Source organism: Hemitrygon akajei, chromosome 1 (genome assembly GCF_048418815.1).
Source record: "Hemitrygon akajei chromosome 1, sHemAka1.3, whole genome shotgun sequence".
Classification (NCBI taxonomy): domain Eukaryota; kingdom Metazoa; phylum Chordata; class Chondrichthyes; order Myliobatiformes; family Dasyatidae; genus Hemitrygon; species Hemitrygon akajei.
The window spans coordinates 189,586,174-189,612,663 of record NC_133124.1 but is presented as its reverse complement, the minus strand read 5'-3'; the positions used below and the strand labels follow the sequence as shown (position 1 = coordinate 189,612,663).

At 45.2% G+C, this 26,490-nt stretch overlaps 1 protein-coding gene across 1 annotated transcript in view; it reads left to right on the top strand.

Moving 5' to 3' along the window:
- Positions 1 to 29: 29 nt before the first annotated feature.
- LOC140733656 (inactive carboxypeptidase-like protein X2) overlaps positions 30 to 26,490 on the top strand; it is a 117,570-nt gene continuing 91,109 nt past the window's right edge. Inside the window, exons 1-3 of the mRNA XM_073057283.1 lie at positions 30 to 634; positions 3,146 to 3,538; positions 18,386 to 18,442. Coding sequence (XP_072913384.1) covers positions 400 to 634; positions 3,146 to 3,538; positions 18,386 to 18,442 — 685 coding nt within the window. The 5' untranslated portion in view covers positions 30 to 399. The remainder of the gene's footprint in view (positions 635 to 3,145; positions 3,539 to 18,385; positions 18,443 to 26,490) is intronic.

Genomic DNA, 26,490 nt, shown 5'->3' with positions numbered 1-26,490 from the left:
GGGACAAACAGTTCGGGAGGAGACAGGGGCGCCGCCTCTACGTGAAGCAGCAGCGAGTTGCCCGCCGCCTCTGATCTGCGCCGCTCCATCCGCACCGGTCAACCGGCGGGTAATTGTACTCTCCGGGGCAGGAAATTAACCCTTTGGCAGCCGAGTGTTTTTGAAAGGGGTCTACGACGTGGCAAGAACTTGATAAAAAAAAAAACTTTTTCTTTCTCAGGTTTAACTGCATCCATCTCTCTCTCTCTCTCTGTCTGAGATTGAATTGGGTTGAGGGACATTGCCTCCGCTCTGCCTCGGTGATTGTTTTTTTGGGTCTGTCCCTGCCGAGTTTGACCGCCGGCCGGTGGGGTTATCCGCACGCTGAGTGATCCTCCTGCCTGGGAGCTCCGAGACGAGATGACACGGCGCGCCGCTCTCCCTGTCACCGTATTCGCGCTGCTCCTGGCTCTGAAACCAGCCGCCTGCGCCCGGCCCGCCGCTGAAGTTCCCCGACCTCGGGGCAGACTCACCCCGGGCAATGAGGAGCAGACGGCAGCTTCCCTGCTGCGACCGCAGATCATCCCTGCGCCGGTCATAGAACAGGGGGTAGACTTCTCTAGACCCGCACGGGAGGTGAGAGGAACAGCTCCTGGTAAGTGGCCGCCCGGAGTTCTCCGACTGGTTGATGATGCCGGTAATATCCTAGGAATATTATTCCAAACATGAGGAAATAATCTAAGGAACAAAATCCAAAAAAATACCCTGCAGAGAATCTGAAACCGGACCGGTAAATAAGATTGGAAGCAGGTCAGGCATCATCTGTGGAAAGAGGGGAGGGGGTTAATGAAGTAATGTTTCGGGTCCAAAACTTTGGGCTGAAATAGTGTTTAGTAAGTCAATGGTTAAACTCCGGACTGCCTTTGACATTTGTCCAACTCCTACTCCGCTTCGGCGGTCCCTAGGGATCAAGGAGACTTGGTTCCACTCCAGTTCTATGGGATTCGGAGGTGGCTGAAGAGGTTAATGCGGAATCTTCACGTTCTGCCACAGGTGGGGCGGGGGTGGTCCTTTTGGGAAGTGGCGTGCCTCGCCTGCCAGATGTTTTCAGCAAAGGTGCTCCCTGTAATCCCGGACAATCTCCTCAATACTAAGCAGTCATGGGTTGAGGGTTCCCACCAGTGAGGAAGGCGCATTGTTTTCACAGCCCGAAGGGTTAATCCGGGTCGCCTCGTGGTCTCTTTCCATGTCAGCGATCAGAGCGGAGGGCCCGTTTCGGGAATCTGGTATTGATGAGTGTAGAGGTAGGTCCTGGAGAAGGAAGCTGGTCACAAACGCAAGAGATGCTGGAAATCCAGGTCAGGCTGTGAGTTATGGAGTGGACCTTTTGGGCCAAGACCCTTCATCGGGGCGGGAAAGAGAGGGCCACGACATCAGAATAAAAAGGGGGGGAGGAGGGGAAGGAGGATCTAGCTAGAAAGTGGTAGGTGACGCCAGGTGGGTGGGGAAGGTCAGGGACTGGGGAAGAAGGAATCTGATAGGAGAAAAGAGTGGACCATGGGAGAAAGGGAAGGAGAGGCACAGGGGGAGGTGACAGGCAGGTGAGGAGAAGAGGTAAAAGGCCAGAGTGGGGAATAAAAGAAGATGGAAGGGGGAAGAGGAAAAAAGAAATCAATATTCATGCCATCAGGTTGGAGAGGATGGACTGTGAGGTGCTCTTCTTCTATGGAAAATAGAGCCTTTATCATCCATCTTCTAGTGTAATTTCTGAACACTTGGTACAGAAACCTGCTTGGGAAAGAGGGAATGAAATACCTGTAGTTACATAACAGGATATCTACACATAGCTATAAACAAAACTGAAAATAAATCTGTTTTAGTTTAGTGAGGGCAACAGTTGTGAAGGACTCCGATCTCCACAGATTTTTTAAAAGACAGAACCAATAGAGCATCAAATATAATAACTTTTAAACTTTGAGTTCCTTCTCTATTTTTCAGTGATGCTCCCTGAACAACAGTTATACAAACTTTTTCCTCTTATTATTTACATTCCTATATCCATGACCGCAATCCTCTGGAAAAACAAATCTCTCTGGTTATCTCTCAGGAGATGACCTTATTCAGCTCAGCTAGTCCCCATAGGACAATTAGGTTTTCCTCAACTATTGTTTTATTTGGGAAATTAGTTAGTTTATTATTGTCACGTTTCGACCTGCAGTGAAAAACATTGATTTGCTTGCTGTGCAGTTCATTACAACAGTAAATTGAGGTAGTACAAGGGAGAACAATGGTAGTAGTAGTACTGTAGTGTAGGCCTCCATTAGACTCGATAGACCATGGATTTTCGCCTTGGAAAGTTTTTTTTTGTGGGAGACCAGCAGTTGCCCAAGCTGCAAGTCTCCCCTCTCCACGCCACCGATGTTGGCCGAGGGAAGGGCATTAGGACTCATACAGCTAGGCACCGGTGTCATCGCAGAGCAATGTGTGGTTAAGTGCCTTGCTCAAGGACACACACACAGCCTCAGTCAAGGCTCGAACTAGCAACCTTCAGATCAGTAGATGAACGCCTTAACCACTTGGCCATGCGCCGACACTAGGGGGAACAATATCAGAATGCAGAATAAAGGGTTACAGTTACCGAGAAAGTGCGGTGCCAGCAGACTATAAGGTGCAAGGTAGACTGTGAGATCAAGAGTCCATCCTATCATACTAGGGGAGAGCTCAATAACCTGACAACGGTGGGATAGAAGATATATCTGGCTTTCGGACTTTTGTACCTTATGCCTGATGGGAGGATTAAAAATGAGAATGTTTGGGGTGTGAGGGGTCTTTGGTTACGCTGGCTGCTTTACTGAGGCAGTGAGAAGTGTAGAGAGAGTCCACAGAGCAAGGGCTCCTGTCTGGAGTCCACGGACCTCTCAGGGTCCATGGCACGAGAAAGGTTGGGAAGCTCTGTCGTAGGGGGTCAGTCCCATGATGTGCCGAGCATTGTCCACACTCTGCGATATTTTTCCAGTCGCGAGCGTTGCAGTTGCCGTGATGCATCTGGAAAGGATGCTTTCTCTGGTGCCTCGACTATTCGCCGATCTCTCTCCATCCCCTCTCAGTTTACCGACTTGCTTTCATCTACGCTGTTGACATTAATGATGAAACTTTCTTTCAACAGCGAGATCCAAGACCGTGATACGAGGAGCGGAGGTGCCAGAGGGATCTATTCCAGAACCAAGAAAGAAACGCGAGGAGGAAGACAGTCAGCCCCCAGCAGTTCACGAAGAAGTGCCGAAACCACCAAGAAAACCTAAGAAGGCCAAGAAAGAAAAAAAGCCAAAAACAAAGACGCCCAAGCCCAAAAAAGTGAAGAAACCCAAGGAGAAGTCTCCAAAACCTAAGAAAGAGAAAAAACCCAAAGAGAGAAATTCTAAACCCAAAACTGACAAAAAACCCAAAGAAAAGTTGCCAAAGTCTGAGAAAGGGAAAAAATCCAAGCTATTGAGAAAACCTGAAAATACCAAGGCCCCTCTGCTGGAAGAGAAGCCTCAACCAGAAGAAGAAATCAGAGGTATGTGTACAACCATCCATTCACAGCGTTAGGAAATGAGCTTGAGTATATTTGCCATTGTGGTTAAATTAGAGTGGGTTCAAACCTGACTGGAGCTCCTCTGTTGTAATACAGCCAATTACATCCCCATAAATCCAACTGGGTCATTCTTCCTCAATTGGGGCAATCAGTGGTATATAACTCTGTTATTTCCTGTCATCAACGCTCACAAAAATTTGAACTCCATCAAAATTTAATTCTCTGTATTGAAAATAAAGCAGCACTTAAAAAAAAAATTATCTGATGGTCCAGCTCTCAAAATTGCTTGATTGGAAATTGCCATTTTACTGAGGAAGAAACTGCAAGAACAGATGATGGGTATATGAGAGGCTGTCAAAGAATAGTTCTTAAACATCCCTACTGTTTCTTTGTAATCATTTCTGTAGTCAAATAATGTCAAACAACTAAATAGGCTGTTTCCTGACAACCCCGCTTTTGCTCCATGAAGAACCCAAACAATTCTGGCAATAGGAAGCCATTGAGGAGACAATTAATTACAGATTGTAGAAACAACATGTCTTTGGTCAATCATCTAGAGGTAAGAAAAAAATGTACCAAGGTTAAATGGAAGGAAGACCTTTATACAGCGCCCATCACAGTCTGAGTTCATCTCAGATCTCTCTGTAGCTGAAGAACACCCCCCGCCCCGTGAAGTGTAGTTACTACGTAATGTAAAGAATGTGGAAGACAGTTTTCACACAACACACATGAAGAATGTGATAATGAGATATTTAATTAATTTATTTATTTTAATTATTTAACGATACACCACAGAGTAGGCCCTTCCAGCCTCGCTGCCCCAGCAACCCCCGACAAACCCAATTAACCCTAACCAAATTATAGGATAATTTACAATACTAATTAACTTACCCGGTACGTCTTGGACCGTGGAAGGAAATCGAAGCGCCCAGGGAAATCCCACGCATTCCACGGGGAGGAGGTACAGATTCCTCACGTTTGGTGCCGGAATTGAACTCCGAACTCCGGACCACCCCGAGCTTCAACAGCGTCGCATTGACCGCCACCCACGGTCATGAACTTGCTCCAAGACTGGATATGCGCCAGGCACTAAATCATAAAATCATTTCAGTGTCACAGATAGCAAAGGGCCACCATCATCCATCAGCAGTGGTGTCAGTTTAATTATATATGTCTTGGAGAGGCTTTTGAGGCTGTTTGAGTTTTTAAATAAGCTGGGAAGCAGCTGTGGTCCAGGGTTTGTGTAACTCGATACATCATTTGGCATAGCTTCAGGTTTTGGGATTTGTCCTGCTACTCTTTCTTCACTGGAAAACGCTTCACCTTCAATAACTGTACACCACTGGGCCCTAAACCTGCAAGGAGGGGAAAGAACAAATAAGCAAGTTACTTTTGTTTTACTGCAGATTCGATTTTAAACTCTTTCACTCTTTTGGGATTCATTTTATTGCTTTATCACTACATGATATCAACAACATCTGGATGATACAACTGCACAATATCAACAACATCTGGATGAATTGTCGGCGCGAAGCAGCCCATTCAGTTCGCCACGTCCATACTGACCAGTGGGCATCCTTCCAGATTAATCACATCCTCCAGCATTTCTACCATAGCCTCTATGCCCGAGTGATTCAGGGCTCATCCAGACTCTTCTTAAGTACCACAAAAAACTCTGCTTCACTCTCACTCTCAGTCAGTGCATTCATCTACTCTCTGGGGTGACGAAGGTCCTCCACTAAATCTCTTCCCCCTTACCCTAAACCTATGTTCTCTATTTCCCTCTGCTCTCTGAAATGCTTCCTGCAGTTGATCCTTTCTCTGTCTCTCAGAATTTAATTACATCAGTCAGGTCACCTCCGGACCTCCTCTTCCCCAGGGAAAACAGGCCTAGTCTCTCCTCACAACTAAAAATGTTCCATCCCAGGGAACATCCTAGTGAATCACCCCTGAACAACACCTGGATAATATAACTTCACATTACCTGCAACAGCTGGATGATAAAACTGTATGATATCAATAACAGCAACATCAATTGTATGGCTGGGCACAGCACAAATGCCATCTATAAATTTGCCAACGACACAGCTGTCATTGGTAGAATTTCAGATGGTGTTGAGGAGGTGTACAGGAGTGAGATACATCAGCTGGTTGAGCGCTTTCACAACAACCTTGCCCTCAACGTCAGTAAGACCGTGGAATCGACTGTGGACTTCAGGAAGGGGAAGTCGAGGGAACACACACCAGTCCTCATTGAGGGATCAGAAATGGAAAGAGAGAGCAGTTTCAGGTTCCTGGCTGTCAATATCTCTGAGGATCCATCCTGGGCTGAACATATTGATGCAATTACAAAAAAAGGCACAACAGCTGCTATATTTCATTAGGAGTTTGAGGAGAATTGGTGTGCCACCAGAGACACTCGCAAATTTCTAAAGATGTAACATGGGGAGCCTTCTAACTGACTGCATCACCATCTGGTACGATGGGGGGAGGGTGATACTGCACAGGATCCAAAGAAACTGCAGAAAGTTGTAAATTCAGCCACCTCCATCATGGTCCCTAGCATCCAGGACACCTTCAAAAGCCGATGCCTCAAAAAGGTGGCATCCATCGTTAAGGACCCACATCAGCCAGGCCATGCCCTCTTCTCATTGCTACCATCAGGGAGGAGGTGCCGGAGCCTGAAAACACACACTCAACATTTCAGGAACAGCTTCTTCTCCTCTGCCATCAGATTTCTGAATGGACAATGAACCCATGAACACTACCTCACTATTTTTTTCCTTCTCTTTTTTGCACTACTTATTTGAATTATTTTATATATATACTTATTATAATTTATTGTATTTTAGTAATAACGTATGCCAGTGATATTAAACCCAATTCTGATTCTGATCAAATCAACATTTCTGAATAATATCATTGTATGGTGGCATAGCTGCTGAGAGCACCTGCCCTGAGTGTAATGGGTAATGGGAATCATGAACGGATTTATCGAGAGTTCAAAATTCTACAGGCCTGTTTCAGTTAAAATATTAAGTATTTCAATTAAGAACACACTATATTTGGCCAGCTCAGTAAATAAAGGTATGCCTGTCATTTCTGTCCTTTTTGACATGGTAGCGTAGTGGTTAGTGCAACGGTTTACGGTGCCAGAGATTGTGATTGGGGTTCAATTCCGCTACTGTCTGTAAGAGTTTGTACTTGAATGCTTAGTTATCCTCTGGATGCTCAGTTATCCTCTGGATGCTCCAGTTTCCTCCCAGATTCCAAAGATGTACGGTTTAGGGTTAGCAAGTTGTGGACATGCTATGTTGATGCCAGAGTTGTGGCAACATTTGTGAATTGGCCCCGCAACATCTGTGGTCTCTGTTGGTCATTGATGCAAACGATGCATTTCCATGTAAGTTTTAATGTTTTGATGTACACGTGACAAATCTTTATGTTTATCTTCTCTTTGAATAGTAATGCCACATGCTGACGGTTGTCAAAAGCTCTCATTATTTTCCCTGTTGTTCACAATGCATCAGGGGGAGTTTCAGAAACAGGGGGCATCATGGTCAAGCAATTTGCGTTAAGTCTTACCCTCAGCCTTTTCCATGCTCCGGACCCTACCTTTCTTCAGCAGCACCACCCCCACTGCCCAGAATTCTACCTTCACCTTACTGTCTCCCTCAGAAGCATCCCTCAGCAGAGGGCAGTGCCTTGAGAGAAGGACATGAGAGAAGTGGGTCTAACTTTTATTTACCAGCCAGTTCATTCTTCGCTGGGATATTTTGTACAACTGAATATTGTCGCGTGTAAATCTTCAATCATGATAAGAACGAGCAGAGCAATTGGGAGCAAAGGGAAGGGTTTACGAGGAAAGGAGTTGAGTGAAGGGGAGGGAACTGAGAAGAAGGGGAACCAAGGGAAGAGGGAGACTGAGGAAGGAGGTCAGATATAGGGAGGGGAGATTGAAGAAGGGCAAGGATCAGAGTGAGGGATGCGAAGAGTGGGATAGAGGAATGTGTGTGTGTGTGATTGAATACATTTATGTGCACGTGTGCATATTTGAGTGTCGGTGTGGGGTCATACCTTGGACGAGGTGCTGAATTAGTCAAGACGTGCTAGGAGCTGATGTGCAAAGGTCATAGCGCACTACAACACAGAAATAGGCCATTCTGCCTATCTAGTCTGTGCCAAATTATTAATCTGCACCTGGATCATAGCCCTCCATCCCCCTCCCATCCACGTACCTATCCAAATTTACCAAATGTTGAAATTGAACCTGCATCTCGTTCCACCCTCTCACCACCCTGTGGGTGAAGCACTGTCTCCTCAGGTTCCACTTAAGCACTTCACCTTTCACCCTTAACCCATGACCTCCAGTCCTAGTCTCACCCAACCTCAGTGGCATTTACCCTATCTATACCCCTCATACCTTAGTATACCTCTATCAAATCTTCCCCCAGCCCCCATTCTGCTACACTCCAGGGAATAATGGCATAACCTAGTCAACCTTTCTCTATACTTCAAGTTTCCAAGTTCTGGCAACATCCTTGTAAATTTCTCTGTACGATTTCTGTCTTAGTGATACCTTTCCTGTAGTTTGGTGACCAAAACTGCACTAAATTAGGTCCCACTAATGTCTTCTACAACTTCAACATAACATTCCTACTCCTGTAATCAATATTTTGATTTATGAAGGCCAATGTGCCAAAAGCTCTCTCTATGAACCAATCTACCCACTTTCAAGAAATTATGGATCTGTATTGTTAGATCCCCCTGTTATACTGCACTCTTCACTGCCCTACAGTGGAAGTCCTAAACTGTTCACCATGTAGGTCCTCCCAAAGTGCAACGCCTCTCACTTGTCTGCATTAAATTCCATCTGCCACTTTCAGCACGTTTCCAGCTGCTCCGAGCTTTGATAGCCTTCCTTGCTGCCCAGGGCACTCCCAACCTTGGGGTCATACACAAATTTGCTGATGCAGGATACCATATCATCACCCAGATCGACACAGACGACGAACAGCCGACGCAGCTCTGATCCCTGTGCTGCATCAATAATCACAGGTCTCCAGTGGGAGAGGCAGCCATCCACTAGCTCTCTCTGGCTTCTCCTGCGAAGCCAATGTCCAATCCAGTTTACTACCTCATCCTGAACGCTGACTGACTGAACCCTCCCTGACCAGCCTCCCATGCAGGATTTTGTCAAAGCCCTTGCGAAAGTCCACGTAGACAACAGCCACCGCCTTGACTTCATCAACTTTCCAGGTAACCGCCTTGACTTCATTAACTTTCCAGGTAACCGCCTTGAAAAACTCTGAAAGGTTGATTAGGCTTGACCTCCCATACACAAAGCCACATTCATTAGTTGGGTTTTTAGAGAATTTGTCCTCTCCTCAGAACAGGTGTGGAAGCCAAGGGGCAACCCCAGAAGAAGATACCAAAGCCAGTTGCTGGGTAAACTCTCCGCACCGGGCTGGTACGGTGGCATAGGTTACAGCACCACCTGGGTACTATTATACTGAGTAAATCATTCCGGTGCATTGAGCTGGAGCAAGGTAGAACAATAATAATGCAGAGTAAAGTGTAAACGCTACCAGAAAGAGTGCAGTGTGGGTCAACAATAAAGTGCAAGATCATATCGAGGTAGACTGTCAGGCTAAGAATCTGTGGTAACATACAGGAGGTTCAAGAGTTTGAAAACAGCGACTAGAAGCTATCAGTGAGCCTGGTGGTACGGTCTTTCAGACTTTTGTATTTTCTCCCCCTTGGGGAGGGAGGAAGAGGGAATATCTTGGGGGAGGGTCTTTGTTTACGCTGGCTGCCTTTTGCATAGTGAAAATGGACAGAGCCCACAGAGAGGAGGGTGCTTCCTGTGATGTGCTGAGTTACGTCCACAACTCTCCGCAGGTCTTTTAGGGTCTCTGTGAAAATTCAGAGGCTGAGTTCCCCCCAGCAGAGTACTTTTTGAGTTGGTTTAGTGAAAATGTATTTTGGTTTGCTATGAAACAGTTCGTAGCGAATGCTAAGGTTTGACATGAGGCATAAGGTCATATTTCCAACACCCTGTCACACTCCTCGGCAGAAAGGAGACCACTCATCTCCCCCTCTCCGTTCACTCTGTGTTGTCAGTTATTCGTATTTTCATTCTTCCTTTGTTTCTAAATTAAGAAGCTGCTTCCTTTCAAGTCCTGTTCGGTCACGCAGTAATGCCTTGTTGAATTTTGGCTCACGCTGAGTTTAACATTTTCTTGCCTTTGTTTGCTCACCCCCCTCATGGCCCCTGTGCATGTCTAAGGTCACTCCGCTTTCATTCATATCCTGTGCTCTGATGGATTACAGCATCTCACTGACTTCTCTGCTGGTCAGGATGCAAAGGGCACTGCGGTGCACACATTGTGCCTGTTAGTTTACCGTGCCCACACAGAAACAGGCTCTTTGGCCTAGCTCGTCCATACTGACCAAAGGACCTTCGTGAGTTGGTCTCACCTGCCGGCACTTGATCATAAAACCATCAGGCACAGGAGGAAAATTAGCCCATTGAGTCTGCTCGTCCATTTGATCATGGCTGATATATTATCCCTCTCAACCCCATTCTCCTGCCCTCTCGTAACCTTTGATGCCGTAACTAATCAGGAACCTGTCAACCTCCTTTTTAAACATTCTCAGTGGCTTTGCCTTCACAAATTCACCACCCTCTGGCTAAAGAAATTCCTCCTCACCTCTATGTCAAAGGGTTATCCTTCTATTCAAAGGCTATTCACTCCGGTCCTAGACTCTCTCACTGTTGGAAACATCCTCCCCATGTACACTCTATCTACACCTTTCGTAGGTTTCAGTGAGATTCCCCCCACTCTTCCGATCTGTAGTAAGTACAGGCAGAGCCATCAAACGTTCCTCATACATTAACCATTTCATTCCCAGAACCATCCTTATAAATCTTTGGACCCTCTCCTATGCCCTCTAAACCAGAGGTTCGCAACCTTTTTTATGCCATGGACCAGTACCATTAAGCAAGGGGTCCGTGGACCCCAGATTGGGAACCCCTGCTCCAAACCTTTCTTATGCAAATGCCCCCTCTGGTGGGTCGCTGCATGTACTCACCACCCCCTGTGTGACAGAACACACCAAAGTTCCTAAGGCAGCACCTTCCAGACCCACGACCACTACCATCTAGAAGGATGAGAACAGCAGATACCTGGGAACACCACCACTTGCAAATCCACCCCCCCCCCCCCCCCAGGTCTCTCACCATCCTGACTTGGAAACATATCACCCTCCCCTCACTGTCGCTGGGTCAAAATCATGGAATTCCCTCCCATCAGCGCTGTGGGTGTACCTACACCTCAGGGACTGCAGCGGTTCAAGATGGCAGCTCATCACCACCTTCTCAAGGGCAACTAGGGATGGGCAATAAATGTTGGCTTAGCTGGCGACACCCACGTCCCGTAAATGAATGAAACAGAATTAGCCCTTCATGTCCCCTTCAATCCTTTCCCCTCTCAGCCTAAACCTATGGCTTCTAGTTCTAGTTCCTTACTCTGAGATAAAGCCCGTGACCATCCACCTTATTCACATCCTTCCTGACTTCAGAAACTTCCAAAGGGTCACGTCTCATCCTCTTTCACTGCAGGGAAACAGTGACATCCTATCCGTGCTCTCCTACAACTCAAACCCCAGCAGAGTCATCTATTATGTTTGAATGATGACTTACCGCATCACAATTCATAGGCCCGCCTGTGAAATTCAGGCTCGGGTTTCTCTATAAGGAAAACGCCTTAGGCTGAAATATTTAAACTGTATAGCAGTTCAGGAAGAAAACTGCTCGGACTCTCAAAGAAACACTCACCTGGGGGTTAAGTTGTGGAGACAGAAACAGTTAACTCTTTCAGGAAATATTGAAAATGTAACTCTGCTTCTCTTTCCTCCCACGCTGCCCTACCTACTGATTATTTGAAGCAATTGTTTTTATTTTGGATTTCCAAAATCTGTAGTATTTTGCTGTTTGGTCTATATGGTGACCCTGTGTGGCACTCATTCTAAGGGAGAAATATTTTATTAGGAGACCAACTTGTGCAAAATCCTAGTTATGGTTTGCTACAAACAGACCGAGACTTATTTGCTGTGACATTCCAACATCTTTGTAATAAACACTAACAGAAATGCATGAATGTATCAGAACTGTCTCCTCTTCAGCTGTCTAAATTCTGCACTAGACTTACGTTTCCTGGGTGCAGAAGACCTGCCTAGCAACCCTATGGTGACTAGTGACATCATCTCAGCCTCCAGAACCAGTAAATGACCAACCACTGACAAGAGAAAATCTGCAGGTGCTGGAAATCCAAAATGCTGGAGGGACTCAGCAGGCCAGGCAGCGTCTACGGAAAGGAATAAACCGGTGATGGTTCAGGCCGAGGCCCTTCATCTTCATCAGAGTAAGAAGATGGGAGGAGGGGGAGGGAAAAGTGGTAGGTGATAGGTGGGACCGGGTGAGGGGGAGGGTGTGAAGTAAAAAAAAGCTGGGAAGTTGATTGGTGAAAGAGATAAAGAGCTAGAGGAACAACACACACAAAATGTTGGTGGAACACAGCAGGCCAGGCAGCATCTATAAGGAGAAGCACTGTCGACATTTCAGGCCGAACCCCTTCGTCCACCAGCATTTTGTGTGTGTTGTTTTAATTTCCAGCATCTGCAGATTTCCTCGTGAAAGAGCTAGAGGAGGTGGAATCTGATAGGAGAGGGTAGAACACTGGAAGAAAGGGGAGGGCGAGGAGCACCAGAGGGAGAGTGATGGGCAGGGAAGGAAAAAGATGAGAGAGGGAAACAGGAATGGGGAACGGTGAAGAGGGGGGATTTACCAGAAGTTTGAGAAATCAGGTTGGAGTCCCAGACGGAATAAAATGTGTAGCTCCTCCAACCTGAGTGTGGCTTCATCACAGCAGCAGAGGAGGCTACTGACATATGGGAATGGGAAATAGAATTGAAAAGGATGGCCACTGGGAGATCACGCTTTTCCTGGTGGACGGAGTATCGGTGCTCGGTGAAACGGTCTCCCAATCTACATTGGGTCTCACCGACATACAGGAGGCACACCAGGAGCACCGGATACAGTAGATAACTCCTACAGATTCCCAGGTGAAGTGTTGCCTCATCTGGAAGGACTATTTGGGGACCTGAAATCATTTGCTAACACCAAGGGAAGGTTTTCGTTGAGAGAAGGTGGAAAATAATTCACCAACGTCTCTCCAAAACCACTTGCGGAGAGGGAAATGTGCTCAAACTGAAAAATCAAAGCAGCAAGTCACAAATGGGACATCCTTAAGGAAACAGGCAGAGAGCAAGTTGGAAAGGAGAGGGCATGAACAAAGTTGCATTCCGAAAAGAGAAGAATGAATAATCAAGTTATTAAAATCGTAACTTCCTGAAATGAATGGTCCAAAGTGGGGAATTATTGGCCAATTCCAAATCCAAGAGGCGTTGCTGTAGTTGTTTGTGATTAATGTCCCAGACATGTCTCCTTCTTTCTGGCACAGAACTGGAAGGCAGATAGGGAGCTTATCTGTACTCTTACTCAGTGAATCATTTCTCTCCTGCTGGACCTCACAGACTGCAGCGGAGAGTTGTTAAAGTTACAGCAGGAGATCACACACGAGCGATTGTGAGATGATTTTTCTTTCTCCTTACCAACCTGCTAACTTCACGTTTCTCCATATCTGGTCACCGCCCTTCATTTAAGAAGTGAGCCTTTCATGACCTTTGTCCTCTTTTGCACGCCACAGTCCCGAGGAATCATGGGATGGCAGAGAGGGAGAGGAGGTTTGAAGGAAGCAAGCGGGGGCAGTCAGCGCATTTTGAGCACCTCCATCCCGAGGAGTTAGTGGATCGCGTAGCGAGAGAGAGAGCGTTTAAAAGAAGCAAGCAAGGGCAGTTGCACAGTTCCTGAGGAGACAGTGGATTCCGTGTAATTAGGCACTTGGCAAGGACCATTAAAGAGAAGTTAGGTTTAAGCAGAGCGGCCGAGGTGTGAGTGGACCAGTGTTCGAGTGGCGAGTTGAGGCTTCGGCTCATCGGGGCTTCAGCGAGCAGAGGCGCAAGCTTTGTGGGGGGGGGGGGAGGGAAGAATGACCTAGCAGGGAAAAGCCACAGTGGGCATGTCTCTGGCTCTGTGACTGAGAAAGGAAGTGGGGGGGGGGGGGGAGAAGAGGCAAGCTGTAGTGAGAGAGGATTCATTGATGAGGGGAACAGAAAGGAGGTTCTATGGATGAGAATGAGATTCCTGGATGGTTTGTTGCCTCTTGGTTGCCAGGGTCAGAGATCTCTTGAGCAAAATCAACATCATTCTTAAGTGGGAGGGTGAGCAGCCAAAGGTTGTGGTACATGTTGGTACCAATTACATGCATACGATCGGAAATTAGGTCCTACAATGTGAGTTCGGGGGGGCTAAGTGCTAAGTTAAATGAAGGGACCCCCAGGGTTGTGATCTCAGGATTGCTACCTATGTCATGTGCTAGGGAGGGCAGAAATAAGACGATCATACAATTTAACATGTGGCTAAGGAGTTAATGCAGGAGAGAGGGCTTCAGGTTTTTGGATCATTAGGCCTTCTTTCAGGGAATGTGGGACCTGTATGGAAGAGATGGTTTGCACCTGAACTGGAGGAGGTCTAACATCCTAGCAGGAAGGTTTGCTGGTGCTGCATCATGAGGTTTAACTAGAGTTGCAGGACGATGGGAACCAGAACACCAGAGCAGACAGTGGAGTGGTTGTGGAGAAAGATGTTGTTAAGCCTACATACAATAGACCGTGGGATTAAGGGGTCCAAATCTGTAGGGAGCGCACAGACTGTTGCGAGAAATATAAGGTCGTGATAGGAGGTGATTTTGACAGTCCACATATTGAAAAAGGACTGGATGGGATAGAGTTTGTCAAATGTGTTCAGGAAAGTTTCCTTCATCAGTACGTAGAAGTCCCAACTAGAGAGAGAGTGCGACACTAGATCACCTATTAGCCAACGAGAGGATGGGGAACACTTGCATGAGCAAGATGTGGCTTCCTCCCAGCACACCAGATACAGCGATCAGACAGGAAGGCTTCTCGATTTACAGGATGGACTGAACTAATTCAGAAAGGACAAAAGGTGGAAGGTGTGTGTTTCATAATAAACTCTCAGTGGCGCTCCAATGTGGCGGTTTTGACTTACCCTGACCCCCCGACCTTGAACACCGAACAATCAAATGCGGTTCATTCTAGTTATCTAGGGAGTTCCCCTCCATAATCCTGACCGCAGTTTACATGCCACCAGCGGCCGATTATAATCAAGCGACACACAGTTCATCATAGGCCTGTTTGAAGAAAACCCTGCCCATCAGGCTATAATCAATAGCACCAGAGGTTCCAGCACACTGTTACATTAAGAGAAGGAATGCCTGTCATTCCATGCCCAGACCATATTTCAGTAAAGCCAATCACTTCACTGTCCTTCTACCTGCACACCAGCAGAGGCTAAAGGGCAAAGGTTCCAGAGATTAGAACAAGGAGGTGATCGCGGGAGAGAGAGAACCGGCTGTGGGATTGCTTCAAGTCAGTGGACTGAGTTGTGCTCAAGGATTCGTCTGTGGATCTGAATGGCTGTCACTGACTTTATTAAAACAGTTGTAAATGAGTCTGTCCCCTCAAAATCATTCAGAGTGTTCCCCAATCAGAAGCCCTGCATGAACAATGAGATCCCCAGTCTGCTGAGGGCCAGGTCAGAGGCATTCAAGTCTGGTGACGAAGAAAGTTACAAGAGGTCCAGGTATGATCTCCAGCAATCATCTCATGGACAACTTGAATCAATGAAGGATGCTCGACAGTTGTGGCAGGGCTTCAATTCCATCACCTATACATCAAGCAATATAGGTGACAACAGGACTTCATTTCCAGATGAGCTCAGTGCCTTCTATGCTCACTTTGACCATCACGAACTCCCACAGACCACGACGATTCTGTGATCTGAGCTTCTTGAGGGTGACATGCCAGCACCCTTCGGGGGGGGGGGGGGGGGGGGGGAGTGAGCCCATGAGAAGCATCCGGCCCAGATGAGGTACCTGGCCAAGAACTAAAACCCCGTGCTGATTGGAGCGCTCACTGAGATCTTTAACCTCTCGCTTCAGCAGTCTGAGAAACCCACCTGCTCCACACGGGCTTCAGTTACAAGAAGAGCATGGTGGCCTACCTCTATGACCATCGCCCAGTAGCACTTGCATCCACAGTGATGAAGTGTTTTGAGAGGCTGCTGATGAAACATCAACTCCTGACTGAGAAGCAACTTAGATCTGCTCCAATTTGCCGACTGGCACAGCAGTTCCATAGCACTGGCTTTTCACTCACCATGGAACATCTAGACAGCAAAGAGACATACACCAGGATGCTCTTTATTGATTACAGCTTAGCATTCAATACCATCATCCTCCAACTATTGCCTCAATACCTCTTTGTGCGTCTGGATCCTCAGTTTCCTCACTTGCAGACCACAGTTCAGATTGGTGGCAACATCTCCTCCACAATCTCAATAAGCACAGGTGCACCACAGCCTGTGAGCTTAGCCCCCTGCTCAACTCGCTTTGTAATTATGACTGGGTGGCTAAGCACAGCTCCAACGCCATTTTCGAGTTTGCTGACGACACCACTGTCGTAGGTCGAATCAAAGGTGGTGATGAGCCAGTATATAAAATCTGAAAATCTGGCTGAATGATGCCACAACAACCTCTTACTCAACGTCAGCAAGGCCAAGGAGCTCATTATTGACTTCAGGAGGAGGAAACCAGAGGTCCATCAGCTTGTCCTCACTGGAGAATCAGAGGTAGAGAGGGTCAGCAACTTGAAATTCCTCGGTGTTATTATTTCAGAATACTTGCTCTGGGTCCAGCACGTAAGTGCAATTCTGAAGAAAGCATGGTAGGATCTCTACATCCTTAGGAGTTTGCGAAAATTCGGCATGATATTTAAAACTTTGACAAACTTCTGTAGATGTGTTGTGGAGAGTATATTGACTGGCTGCATCACGGCCTGGTATGGAAACACCAATGCCTTTGAATGGAAAATCCTACAAAAAAGTAGTGGATACCTCCCGGTCCACAGTTCACAGGTAAAGACTTACCCACCTTTGAGCACATCTACACGAAATGTTGTCACAGGAAAGCAGCATCCATCATCAGTGACCCCCACCCCACCCAGGACATGCTCTCTTCTTGCTGCTGCCATCAGGAAGAAGGTACAAGAGCCTCAGGACTCACACCACCAGGTTCAGGTACTCCTCACCCTCATGCCCTTGAACCGAAGAGGATAACTTCACTCAACTTCAATTGCCCCATCATTGAAATATTCCAATTTATGAACCCTCTTTCAAGGACTCTTCATCTCATGTTTATGATATTTATTGTTTATTTATCTATTATTATAATTTCTTTCTTCTTGTATTTGCACAATTTGTTATCTTTTGCGCACTGGTTGAATGCTGAAGTTGGTGCAGTCTTTCATTGATTCTATTATTGTTATTCTATTATGGATTTATTGATTATGCCTATGAGAAAATGAACCTATATACCTTGATAATAAATTTACTTTGAACTTTAAACTCTGCGTCAAGTGGTCATAATGCCATTAGTTTCGAAGTAATTAAGGAAAAGGGTAGATCTGGTCTTCAAGATGAGGTTCTGAATTGAACAAAGGCCAATTTTGATGGTATCAGAAAGGATTTGGCAAAAGTGGATTGGGACAGGTTGTTTTCTGGCAAAGTTGTATTTGGTAAGTGGGAGGCCGTCAGAAGTGACCATTTGAGAGAACAGAGCTTGTATGTTCCTGTCAGAATAAAAGGCAAGGATAGCAGGTTTAGGGAATTTTGGTTTTTTTAAGGTATGTTGAGGCCCTGGTTAAGCAAAAAGGAAGTGCAGAGCAGATATAAGCAGCAGGAACACATAAGCTACTTGAGGAGTATAAGAAACGGGATGTTTTATGCTCTCCTTTAGGTCATCCAATCAGCCTTCTTCACTCCAGGGTAAACTGGCCAAGCCTATCGAATGATATAATTAAAGGCCTCCAGTTTTTATTAAATTGTCATCTCTTTCTCCTACCTTTCCGCCTCACCATGTTTCACCTATCATCTGCCAGATTGTACTCCTTTCCCTCCCCGCACCTCTTTATTCTGGCTTCTCCTCTCGTCCTTTCCGGTCCTGATGAAGGGTCTCGGCCCGAAGCGTCGACTCTTTATTTCCCTCCGTAGAGGCTGCCTGATTTGCTGAGTTCATCCAGCATTTTGTGTGTGTTGCACCAAACCACAATAAAAATATGTTTTTGAGAATGGACATCAGGCTGACAAAGGCTCTCATTTTGTCTATCGCTTCCTCATGTCCAGAGGTCACCAGAATACTATTAAACTGATTTTAATCTCATGCTAGTAGATTTTATTTTTATTTTACGCACTCTATTCCCGACAAAGAGAGAAAAAGAACAGAAGAACAGAAGAAACAGGAGCGGGAGTCAGCCATCCGGCCCATCGAGCCTGCTCCATTATTCAATAAGATCATGGCTGATCTGACCATGGAATCATCTCCACCTACCTGCCTTTTCCTCATAGTCCTTAATTCCCCTACTATGCAAATTCACTCTAACCTTGTCTTAAATAGAACTTGGATCGGATGTAAGCTAAGGCAGTAAGGACAGGTGATTACACATCACTTCAGCACCAAACACCTTACTTATGCAAATGATGGGTGTATCATATTTATATATGAATTTAATTCTGAGGGAAGAGAACAAGCTATGGATGCACTTTTAATTTTTCATTATTTCGATTACCAGAAATTCCAACTGAACCTGCAAAAGAAATTGAAGAAGGTGTCACGGAGGTGGATATATGTGAGTATATTCAGCATCAGGGAGGTAATGCTGAGGCTTTGGGAGGCATTGGTCAGACTGTGAGCAGTCTTAGGCCCCTTATCTTAAGAAGGGATGTGCTGGCATCAGAGGAAGTTCATGAGAAGGGTTCAAGAAATGAAAGGGTTAATGTATAAGGAGTGGTCGATGGCTCTGGGCTTGTACTCAGTGGAGTTTAGAAGAATGAGGGGAGATTTCTTTGAAGCCTATGGAATATTGAAAGACCTGGATAAGGTGGACATGGAGACGATGTTTTCTATAGTCGGGGAGTCTAGGACAAGAGGGCACAGTCCAGAACACAAGAGATGAGGATTTTTAGCCAGAGGGCGGTGAATCGATGGAATTCTTTAGCCATGTGGAGGTCAAGTCATTGGGTATTTTGAAACAGAGGTTGATAGGTTCTTGATTAGTGCGGAAATGACACAAGAATAAGAGGGTCAGAGCCCAGGGTGATGGGTCAGTGCAGGAATGACACGGGAGTAAGAGGGTCAGGACCCAGGGTGATGGGTCAGTGCAGGAGTGACACGGGAGTAAGAGGGTCAGCCATGATTCTACTGAGTGATGGAAGAGAGAGACCTACATTCATTCAGACCTACACCTGCTTATGAAGGTAAGTCCTCCCCGCGCCTAGTGGTGCATCGGGCAGCAACCTCACCGTTTCTGTAACGTTCGTCTGTTTTATGAGGCCAAGTTGCTAGCTTGACACTCAAGCCAACACAGATGGAAGGCATGCAAGGAGCTGGCTGGATTTGAACCCGGGACCACTCACACCAGAGCACAGTGCAAATGCCACTGCACCACCAGCCAGCTCGCCTCTCGTGAAGCAGGAAGGGAGTTTTCATTGGAGTTAGGGAAGAGGCCCCTGTCTGTCATGGATGTTTGGCAGGACCTATTTGGCTGAATGGCCTGATTTTGTGTGGTAAACAGAAAGTTAAGAGATTGAAGTTTTGGTTTAGATCTAGCAACATCCCAAAGACTGCCAGTCCATCTGAAGTGTCTGAGAGGATAACCTGCTTCTCTTTCTGAATAAAACACGCCTGGAGTCTGTCATACTAATCCCCTTGGCATGACTTGGTTTGGTATAACGAATATTAATTCAAAAAGCAATAGCATTCCTCTGTTTGGTGTCAGAAAACTATACCAGTCAGTAACATTCGACAGGCAACCTGACTAGGAAGAGAAATGGCAGAAACAGAGTGGACACAAGTCTAGGCTCTTGAATTAGTGATCATTAATATCTTTTTTTAATTTTTGTTTCATTGCAATGGTTTGAAATACAAATTCTCACTTCAGAGCTACCTGCGCTAACTTCAGAGCCTCTCCTCAGACCAACAGGACAGCAAGTACGGGCAGTTCCCATGACGGTGGTGGGAAGTTTATGTTGATCAGTTTATATGACTGGTGGGCCGAATATCTGCTCAAACAGGAACGGGAAAATCAAAGCAGCCAATCGCAAGTGGGAAATCCTTAAGGAAGCAGGCAGGACTGCTCACCAGAGAGCAAGTTGGAAAGGAGAAGCCATCAGTGAGGCTGCATTCCAAAAGAAAAGTTTGAATAATCATTCTTAAAAATCATAACTTCCAGAGACGGTCCAAAGGGGGAAATTATTCACCAATTCCAAATCCAAGAAGTGCTCCTGTAGCTGTTCTTGATTATTGTCCCAGACATCTCTCCTCCTTCTTGGCACAGAATTAGGGCAGAAAGGGAGCTTATCTGTACTCTTATTCCGAGAGTCATTTCTCTGCTGTTGGACTTTGCAAGCTGCGGAGGAGTGCACTTAACGTTACTGAGATCAGGACGTCTGCATTTAACTGCATGTGAGGTCCCGAGTATTCTGGCGTTTACCAGCAAAATTCACGCCGCCATTTTCTTTCTTGTTGACCTGCTATAATTGGAAATTGACTTTTACTTTGAATCGCCCAAAAACAAAATCACCCAGTCCCTCGAAAGGTGAGTAGATATAGAAAAAAGGGAATAATTTCAGCACCATAGGGAATGAGCAGGTATGAGGCTTTTTAAAAATTTGATTTACCTTTCTCTTTGCCAATGTGCTAACTTCACATTTTTCCATGTTTTTGTTTCACTATGAGCAATGGACTTCTCAGAACTGCTACATCCCCCTCACTTCCCACTGCACTCTGTATTCTCGGCCAACTTTGATGCACTATACTGGAAAGTCAATCTATTTATTCAAAAGCACTATAAATCTGAAATAAAGATAGAAAATAATGTAAGTGTTAAATTAGGCAATAACTGCATAGAGATTAAAGCAAGGGGTCTACCTGAAACAGCCATAAAATTCTGGAAAGATCTAGCATGTCAGGCTGCATCAATGGAAAGGAATAAACGGTCAACGTTTCAGGCCAAGACATCTCATCATAACAACATTTTGTGTGCATTGGTCAACATTTTCAGCATCTGCAGAATCTCTTGTGTGTACCTGAAGCATCCATTCTTTTTCTCCACAGCTACTGTCTGGTGAGAGTTTCCAATTTTTTTTGTGTGTGCTTTTTTTTCCTATGTGACTGTAATAGTCAGTTTGTGTGAGTGTAGTAATCAGGTTACGTGGCTGTAGTGAGCGGTCTGTGTGACTGTAGTGGGCAGTCTGTGTGACTGTAGAGGGCAGTCCGTGTGGCTGTAGAGGGCAATCCGTGTGACTGTAGAGGATAGTCCGTGTGGCTGTAGTGAGCTGTTTCATGTGTTCACAGAGGTAAATCTGAAGAATTCTCTCAATGGAGGGAAGCAGAGACGTTAGGGAACAGAGTCTTAAGAGCAAACAACTAAATTGTGGAACACTCGGGAGGCAGGATTGGAAAAGTACTGAGAATTCCTAGCACAGTATTCTGATGAGGTTACAGCAATAGTGAGGAACAAAATCATATGGAATTTGAACAGAAGGATTAGAATTTCAAAAAGGTAATTTTTAATTGGGAATCAATACAGTCAGGGTTCTAGGCTCAAGTTTTGCATCTGCTGAAGAGAGGAATATCAAGGTGATGGATACTGACTGTCAAGTTATCTAAAGTCCAGACCTTTCATTATTCTGTGTAAGGTTAATATTATAATAAGACTACAACATCACCATAGGTATGAGAGGAAAATAACTGAGTAACTAGAGCAGCTGGAATTCCGTGGAACTGCTGGCAGCTAAGGCTTCCATTCTCTTGGGGTAGGAAAATACTTTACGTCATGGTGTCTTTGTATAGAATTGTGAATTTCCATTAGAGCAAACTGAGAGTTTTAAATCTACCCCCATTCATTTAGTTGATGTAGAAATTTCATTGCCAGTAGTAACAGCATTTAAATCATAGGTTAAGACCATAAGATATAGGAGCAGAATTAGGCCATTTGGCCCATCGAGATAGCTCTGCCATTTCAGCATGGCTGATCCAATTTTTCTTTCTGCCCCAATCTCCTGCCTTCTCCCTGTATCCCTTCACACCCTGACCAATCAAGAATCTATCAACCTCTTCCTTAAATATACATAAAGACTCGACCTCCACAGCTACCTGTGTGGAAAAGAATTCCACAGATTCAGCACTCTGCCTAAAAATACCTTCTCATCTCCATTCTAAAAGGACACCCCTCTATTCTGAGGCTGTGCCCTCTGGTCTTAGACTCTCCCACCACAGGAAACATCCTCTCCACATCCACCATATCAACCATTTTATAGGTTTCAAAAAGGTCACCCCTCATTCTTCTGAATTCCAGTGCATACAGTGCATCCATCAAAACCTCTTCATATGCTAAGCCGTTCAAACCTGGAACGCCCTCTGAACCCTCTCCAGTTTCAGCTCATCCTTTCTGAGATAAGGGGTCTTTAAACTGCTCACAACACTCCAAGTGAGGCCTCACCAGTGCTTTACAAAGCCTCAGCATTCTCAGTTTCTACACTCTTTTTTCATTTCTGTGATTTATGAATCAGTTGCAAGTCCAGAATTGATTGCCCGTTCATAATTCATATTGGGAAGATAGGGGAGAGCTGCCTTCTTGAACTGAGTAGAGCAGGTGCTCTCATTGTACAGAGGACTAGGATCTGCAGGATTAGGATCTGGAGGACTAGGATCTGCAGGATAGTTGGAGGACTAGGATCTGCAGGATAGTTGGAGGACTAGGATCTGGAGGATTTTGCTAAGACAGCATTAAGGTGCCTGCTGTATGCAGTTCCCGGGATTTGGACCTAATGGGAAGATGGAACTGTTATGCATTTGCAGATTTAGAAAGATTCTAGATGGTAACATTCTTTTGGGCTTGCTGTCCTTGATCCTTTTGTGTTAGGTTTGGAAAAAGCTCTTGACTAAGCCTCAATTGTGCCCAGAGTGGAGGGACTGAATGTTAAGGTGGCTCCCGACAGCAGAGAATTCAGGTAAAATACAACCAATATCCACATTATATTAGGTTTCTTACAGGGATCTCTCAAACATTGTTACTTTAATTGTCACACACAAACTACTGTGGATTCGCAGTCCAACTCCACAGTGAAAGTACTGACTAATCCCATCAATGGAATCATTGAGAAAAGAGCAGCAATGTTTCAGCTATAAAGGTGGATTTAAATAAAGGTTGGATTAAATAAGATCTATTTAATCCTTTGGATATTCAGATATTGAAAATTTACAAATTAATGCAGATGTTGTATCTAGACAGAAAGCCCACAGATAGACCTCCATCTGAATAGCACAAAGACAGGAGAATCTGCAGACGCTGGAAATCTAAGCAATGCACACAAAGTGCTGAAGAAGGGTCTCGGCCCAAAACGTCGACTGTTTACTCTTTTCCATAGATGCTGTCTGGTCTACCGAGTTCCTCCAGCATTTTGTGTGTGTTGCTCAGTCTGAGTTTCCAACAGGCAAGGAGGAAGCACTGGAGACTCAAGGGGAGAAGGAAATGGATCTGACAATAATTCACTAACAGATGCCATGTTTTAATGGACAAACTACAACAGAAAATATCAAGAAAATGCAAATCCTGAACCAGGGTCCTGGGTTTCATCTGGGGAGCAGGGTCATTTCTTTAACTAAATTAATTAAATATTACAAAATTCAAAAGTTCAAAGTAAATTCTTTACTTTTACAGTGGGTTCTGTGACCGCAAGAGAGAAGCCAATGTGGTGTTTCCTCACAAGTGCTAGGATTCAGGATGTCTCAGAGTAACTGCAGAAGATTCTCAAGAGGGAGGGTGAGCAGCCAGGGGTCGTGGTGCCCATTGGCACCAATGACATGGGTAGAATGGGCAAAGAGGTCCTGCTCAGCGAGTTAGGAAAGACACTGAAGAGCAGGACCTCCAAGGTAGTAATCTTTGGATTACTCCCAGTACCACCTGCTAGACAGGGCAGCTATAGGATGACAGTACAGATGAATGAGTGGCTGAGGAATTGGTGCAGGGGACAGGGTTTCAGATTTCATTCGGATCTTCTTCTGGGGAAGGTATGACCTGCACAAAATGGACAGGTTACACCTGAACCCGAGGGGGACCAACATCCTTATGGGCAAGTTTGTTAGAGCTGTTGGGGAGGGTTTGAACTAAGTTGGCAGGGGCATGAGAACCAGACTGATGGGGCAATTATTATACAAATATTATTTGGTGCTTTTAAGTAGGTACAGAGGAGATGTCAGGGGTAAGTTTTTTTACTCACAGAGTGGTGAGTGTGTGGAATGGGCTGGTGGTGGCAGTGGTGGAGGCGGAAATGATAGAGTCTATTAAGAGACTCCTGGATGGCTACATGGAGCTTAGAAAAACAGAGGGCTATGGGCAAAGCCTAAGTAGTTCTAAGGTAGGGACATGTTCAGCACAGCTTTGTGGGCCGAAGGGCCTGTATTGTGCTGTAGGTTTTCTATGTTTCTAGGTTAATGCAGTGTGTAGTGAGACTGTGAGGAAGGACAGGCAGATGATAGGGCAAAATGAGTTGAAGTGTAATATGGGGGCAAAATCAAAAAGGGTGATGAATACAGGACTGAAGGTTCTATATTTGAATGCACACAGTTTCCTAAATAAGGTAGATGGTCTTGTAGCATGGGCAGTGATTAGTAGCCATGATGTCACGGGCTTCACTGAGACATGGCTAAAGGAAGCTCATAGCTGGGAGATTAACATCCAAGGATAAACTTTGTATCGAAAGGATAGGCAGGTAGGCAGGGAAGGTAGGGTAACTCTGTAGGCAAAAAATGAAATCAAGTCCTTAGAAAGAGATGACATAGAATCAGAAAAAGTAGAATCCTTGTGGGTAGAGTTAAGAAAATGCAAGGGTAAAAAGACCCTTATGGGACCCATCAAGCTCCTGAACAGTAGCAAAAGGATGTGCCCTATAAATTTCAACAGGAAATAGAAAAGGCAGGTAAAAAGGGCAATGTTATGATAGTCATGGGGGATCTCAATAGGCGAGTAGATTGGGAAAATTAGGTTGGTGCTGCATCCCAAGAGAGAGCATTTGTAGAATACATATGAGATGGCTTTTTAGAACAGCTTGTGGTTGAGCCCACTCTGGGAAAGGCAATTGTGTAATGAATCAGATTTGATTGGGGAGCTTAAGGTAAAGAAACCCTTGGGAGGCAGTGATCATAATATGTTAGAAATCACTCCACATTTTGAGAGGGAGAAGATAAAATCAGATGTATCGATATTACAGTGGATTAAAGGGAATTACAGAGGCATGACAGAGGAACTGCTAACATTGATTGAAAGGAAACAGTAGCAGGGATGATGCCAGAATAACAATGGCTGGAGTATCTAAGGGAATTCAGAAGGCACAAGATAGATGCATCCAAAGATGAAGAAGCGTTCTACAGGGAGGATGAGGCAACTGTGGCTGACAAGACAGCATGAAAGCCAAAAAGAGGGCAGATAACATAGCGAAAATTAGTGGGAGGCTAGAGAATTGGAATGATTTAAAAATCAATAGAAGGCAATTTTAAAAATTAAGAGAAAAGTTGAAATATGAAGTTTATCTAGCCAATAATATCAAAGAGGATGCTAAAAGCTTATTCAGATACAGTATATAAAAAGTAAAAGAAAGCAAAAGTAGATATTGGAATGCTGGAAAATGATACTGGAAAGGTAGTAATGTGGGATAAGGAAATGGCAGATGAACTGAATAAGTATTTTGCATCAGTCTTCACTGTGGAAGACACTAGCAGTGTGCTAGAAATTTGAGGTAAGGGCAAAAGTGAGTGTAGTTGCTCTTACTAAGGAAAAGGTGCTTGGAAAGCTAAAAGTCTGAAGGTAAATAAGTCACCTGCACCAGATGTTCTACACCTTAGGGTTCTGAAAGTGGTAACTGAAGAGATTGTGGATTGTAATTAGTAATTATTAGTAATGATCTTTCAAGAATCACTAGATTCTGGAATGGTTCCAGAGAACTGGAAAATTCCAAATGTCTCTCCGCTCTTTAAGAAAGGAGGGAGGTAGAAGAAAGAAAATGATAGGCCAGTTAGCCTGTCTTCAGTGATTGGGAAGGTGTTGGAGTCCATTATTAAGGATGTGATTTCGGGGTACTTGGAGGTGCATGATTAAGTAAGCCAAAGTCAGCACAGTTTCCTTCAAGGAAAATCTTGCCTGACAAATCTTCTGGAATTCTTTGAGGAAATAACAGGCAGGATAGACAAAGGAGAGTCAGTGGATGTTGTTTACTTGGATTTTCAAGAAGGCCTTTGACAAGGTGCTACATATGACGCTGTTGCATAAGTTAAGAGCCCATTGTAGTACAGGAGAGATACTAGCATGAATAGAAGATTGGCTGACTAGAAGGAGGCAAAGAGCGGGAATAAAGGTGGCCTATTCTGGTTAGCTGCTGGTAACAAGTGGTATTTTGCAGGGGTTGGTGTGGGGTCTGCTTCTTTCCACATTATATGTCAATGAGTTGGATGACAGAATTGATGGCTCTGTGGCCATGTTTGCAGACCATTGTACAAAGATAGGTGGTGGATCAGGCAGTGTTGAGGAAGCAGAGAGCCTGCAGAAGGACTTGGACAGATTGTGGAGAGTGGGCAATGTAGCGGCAGATGGAATATGGTGCAGGGAAGTATACAGTCATG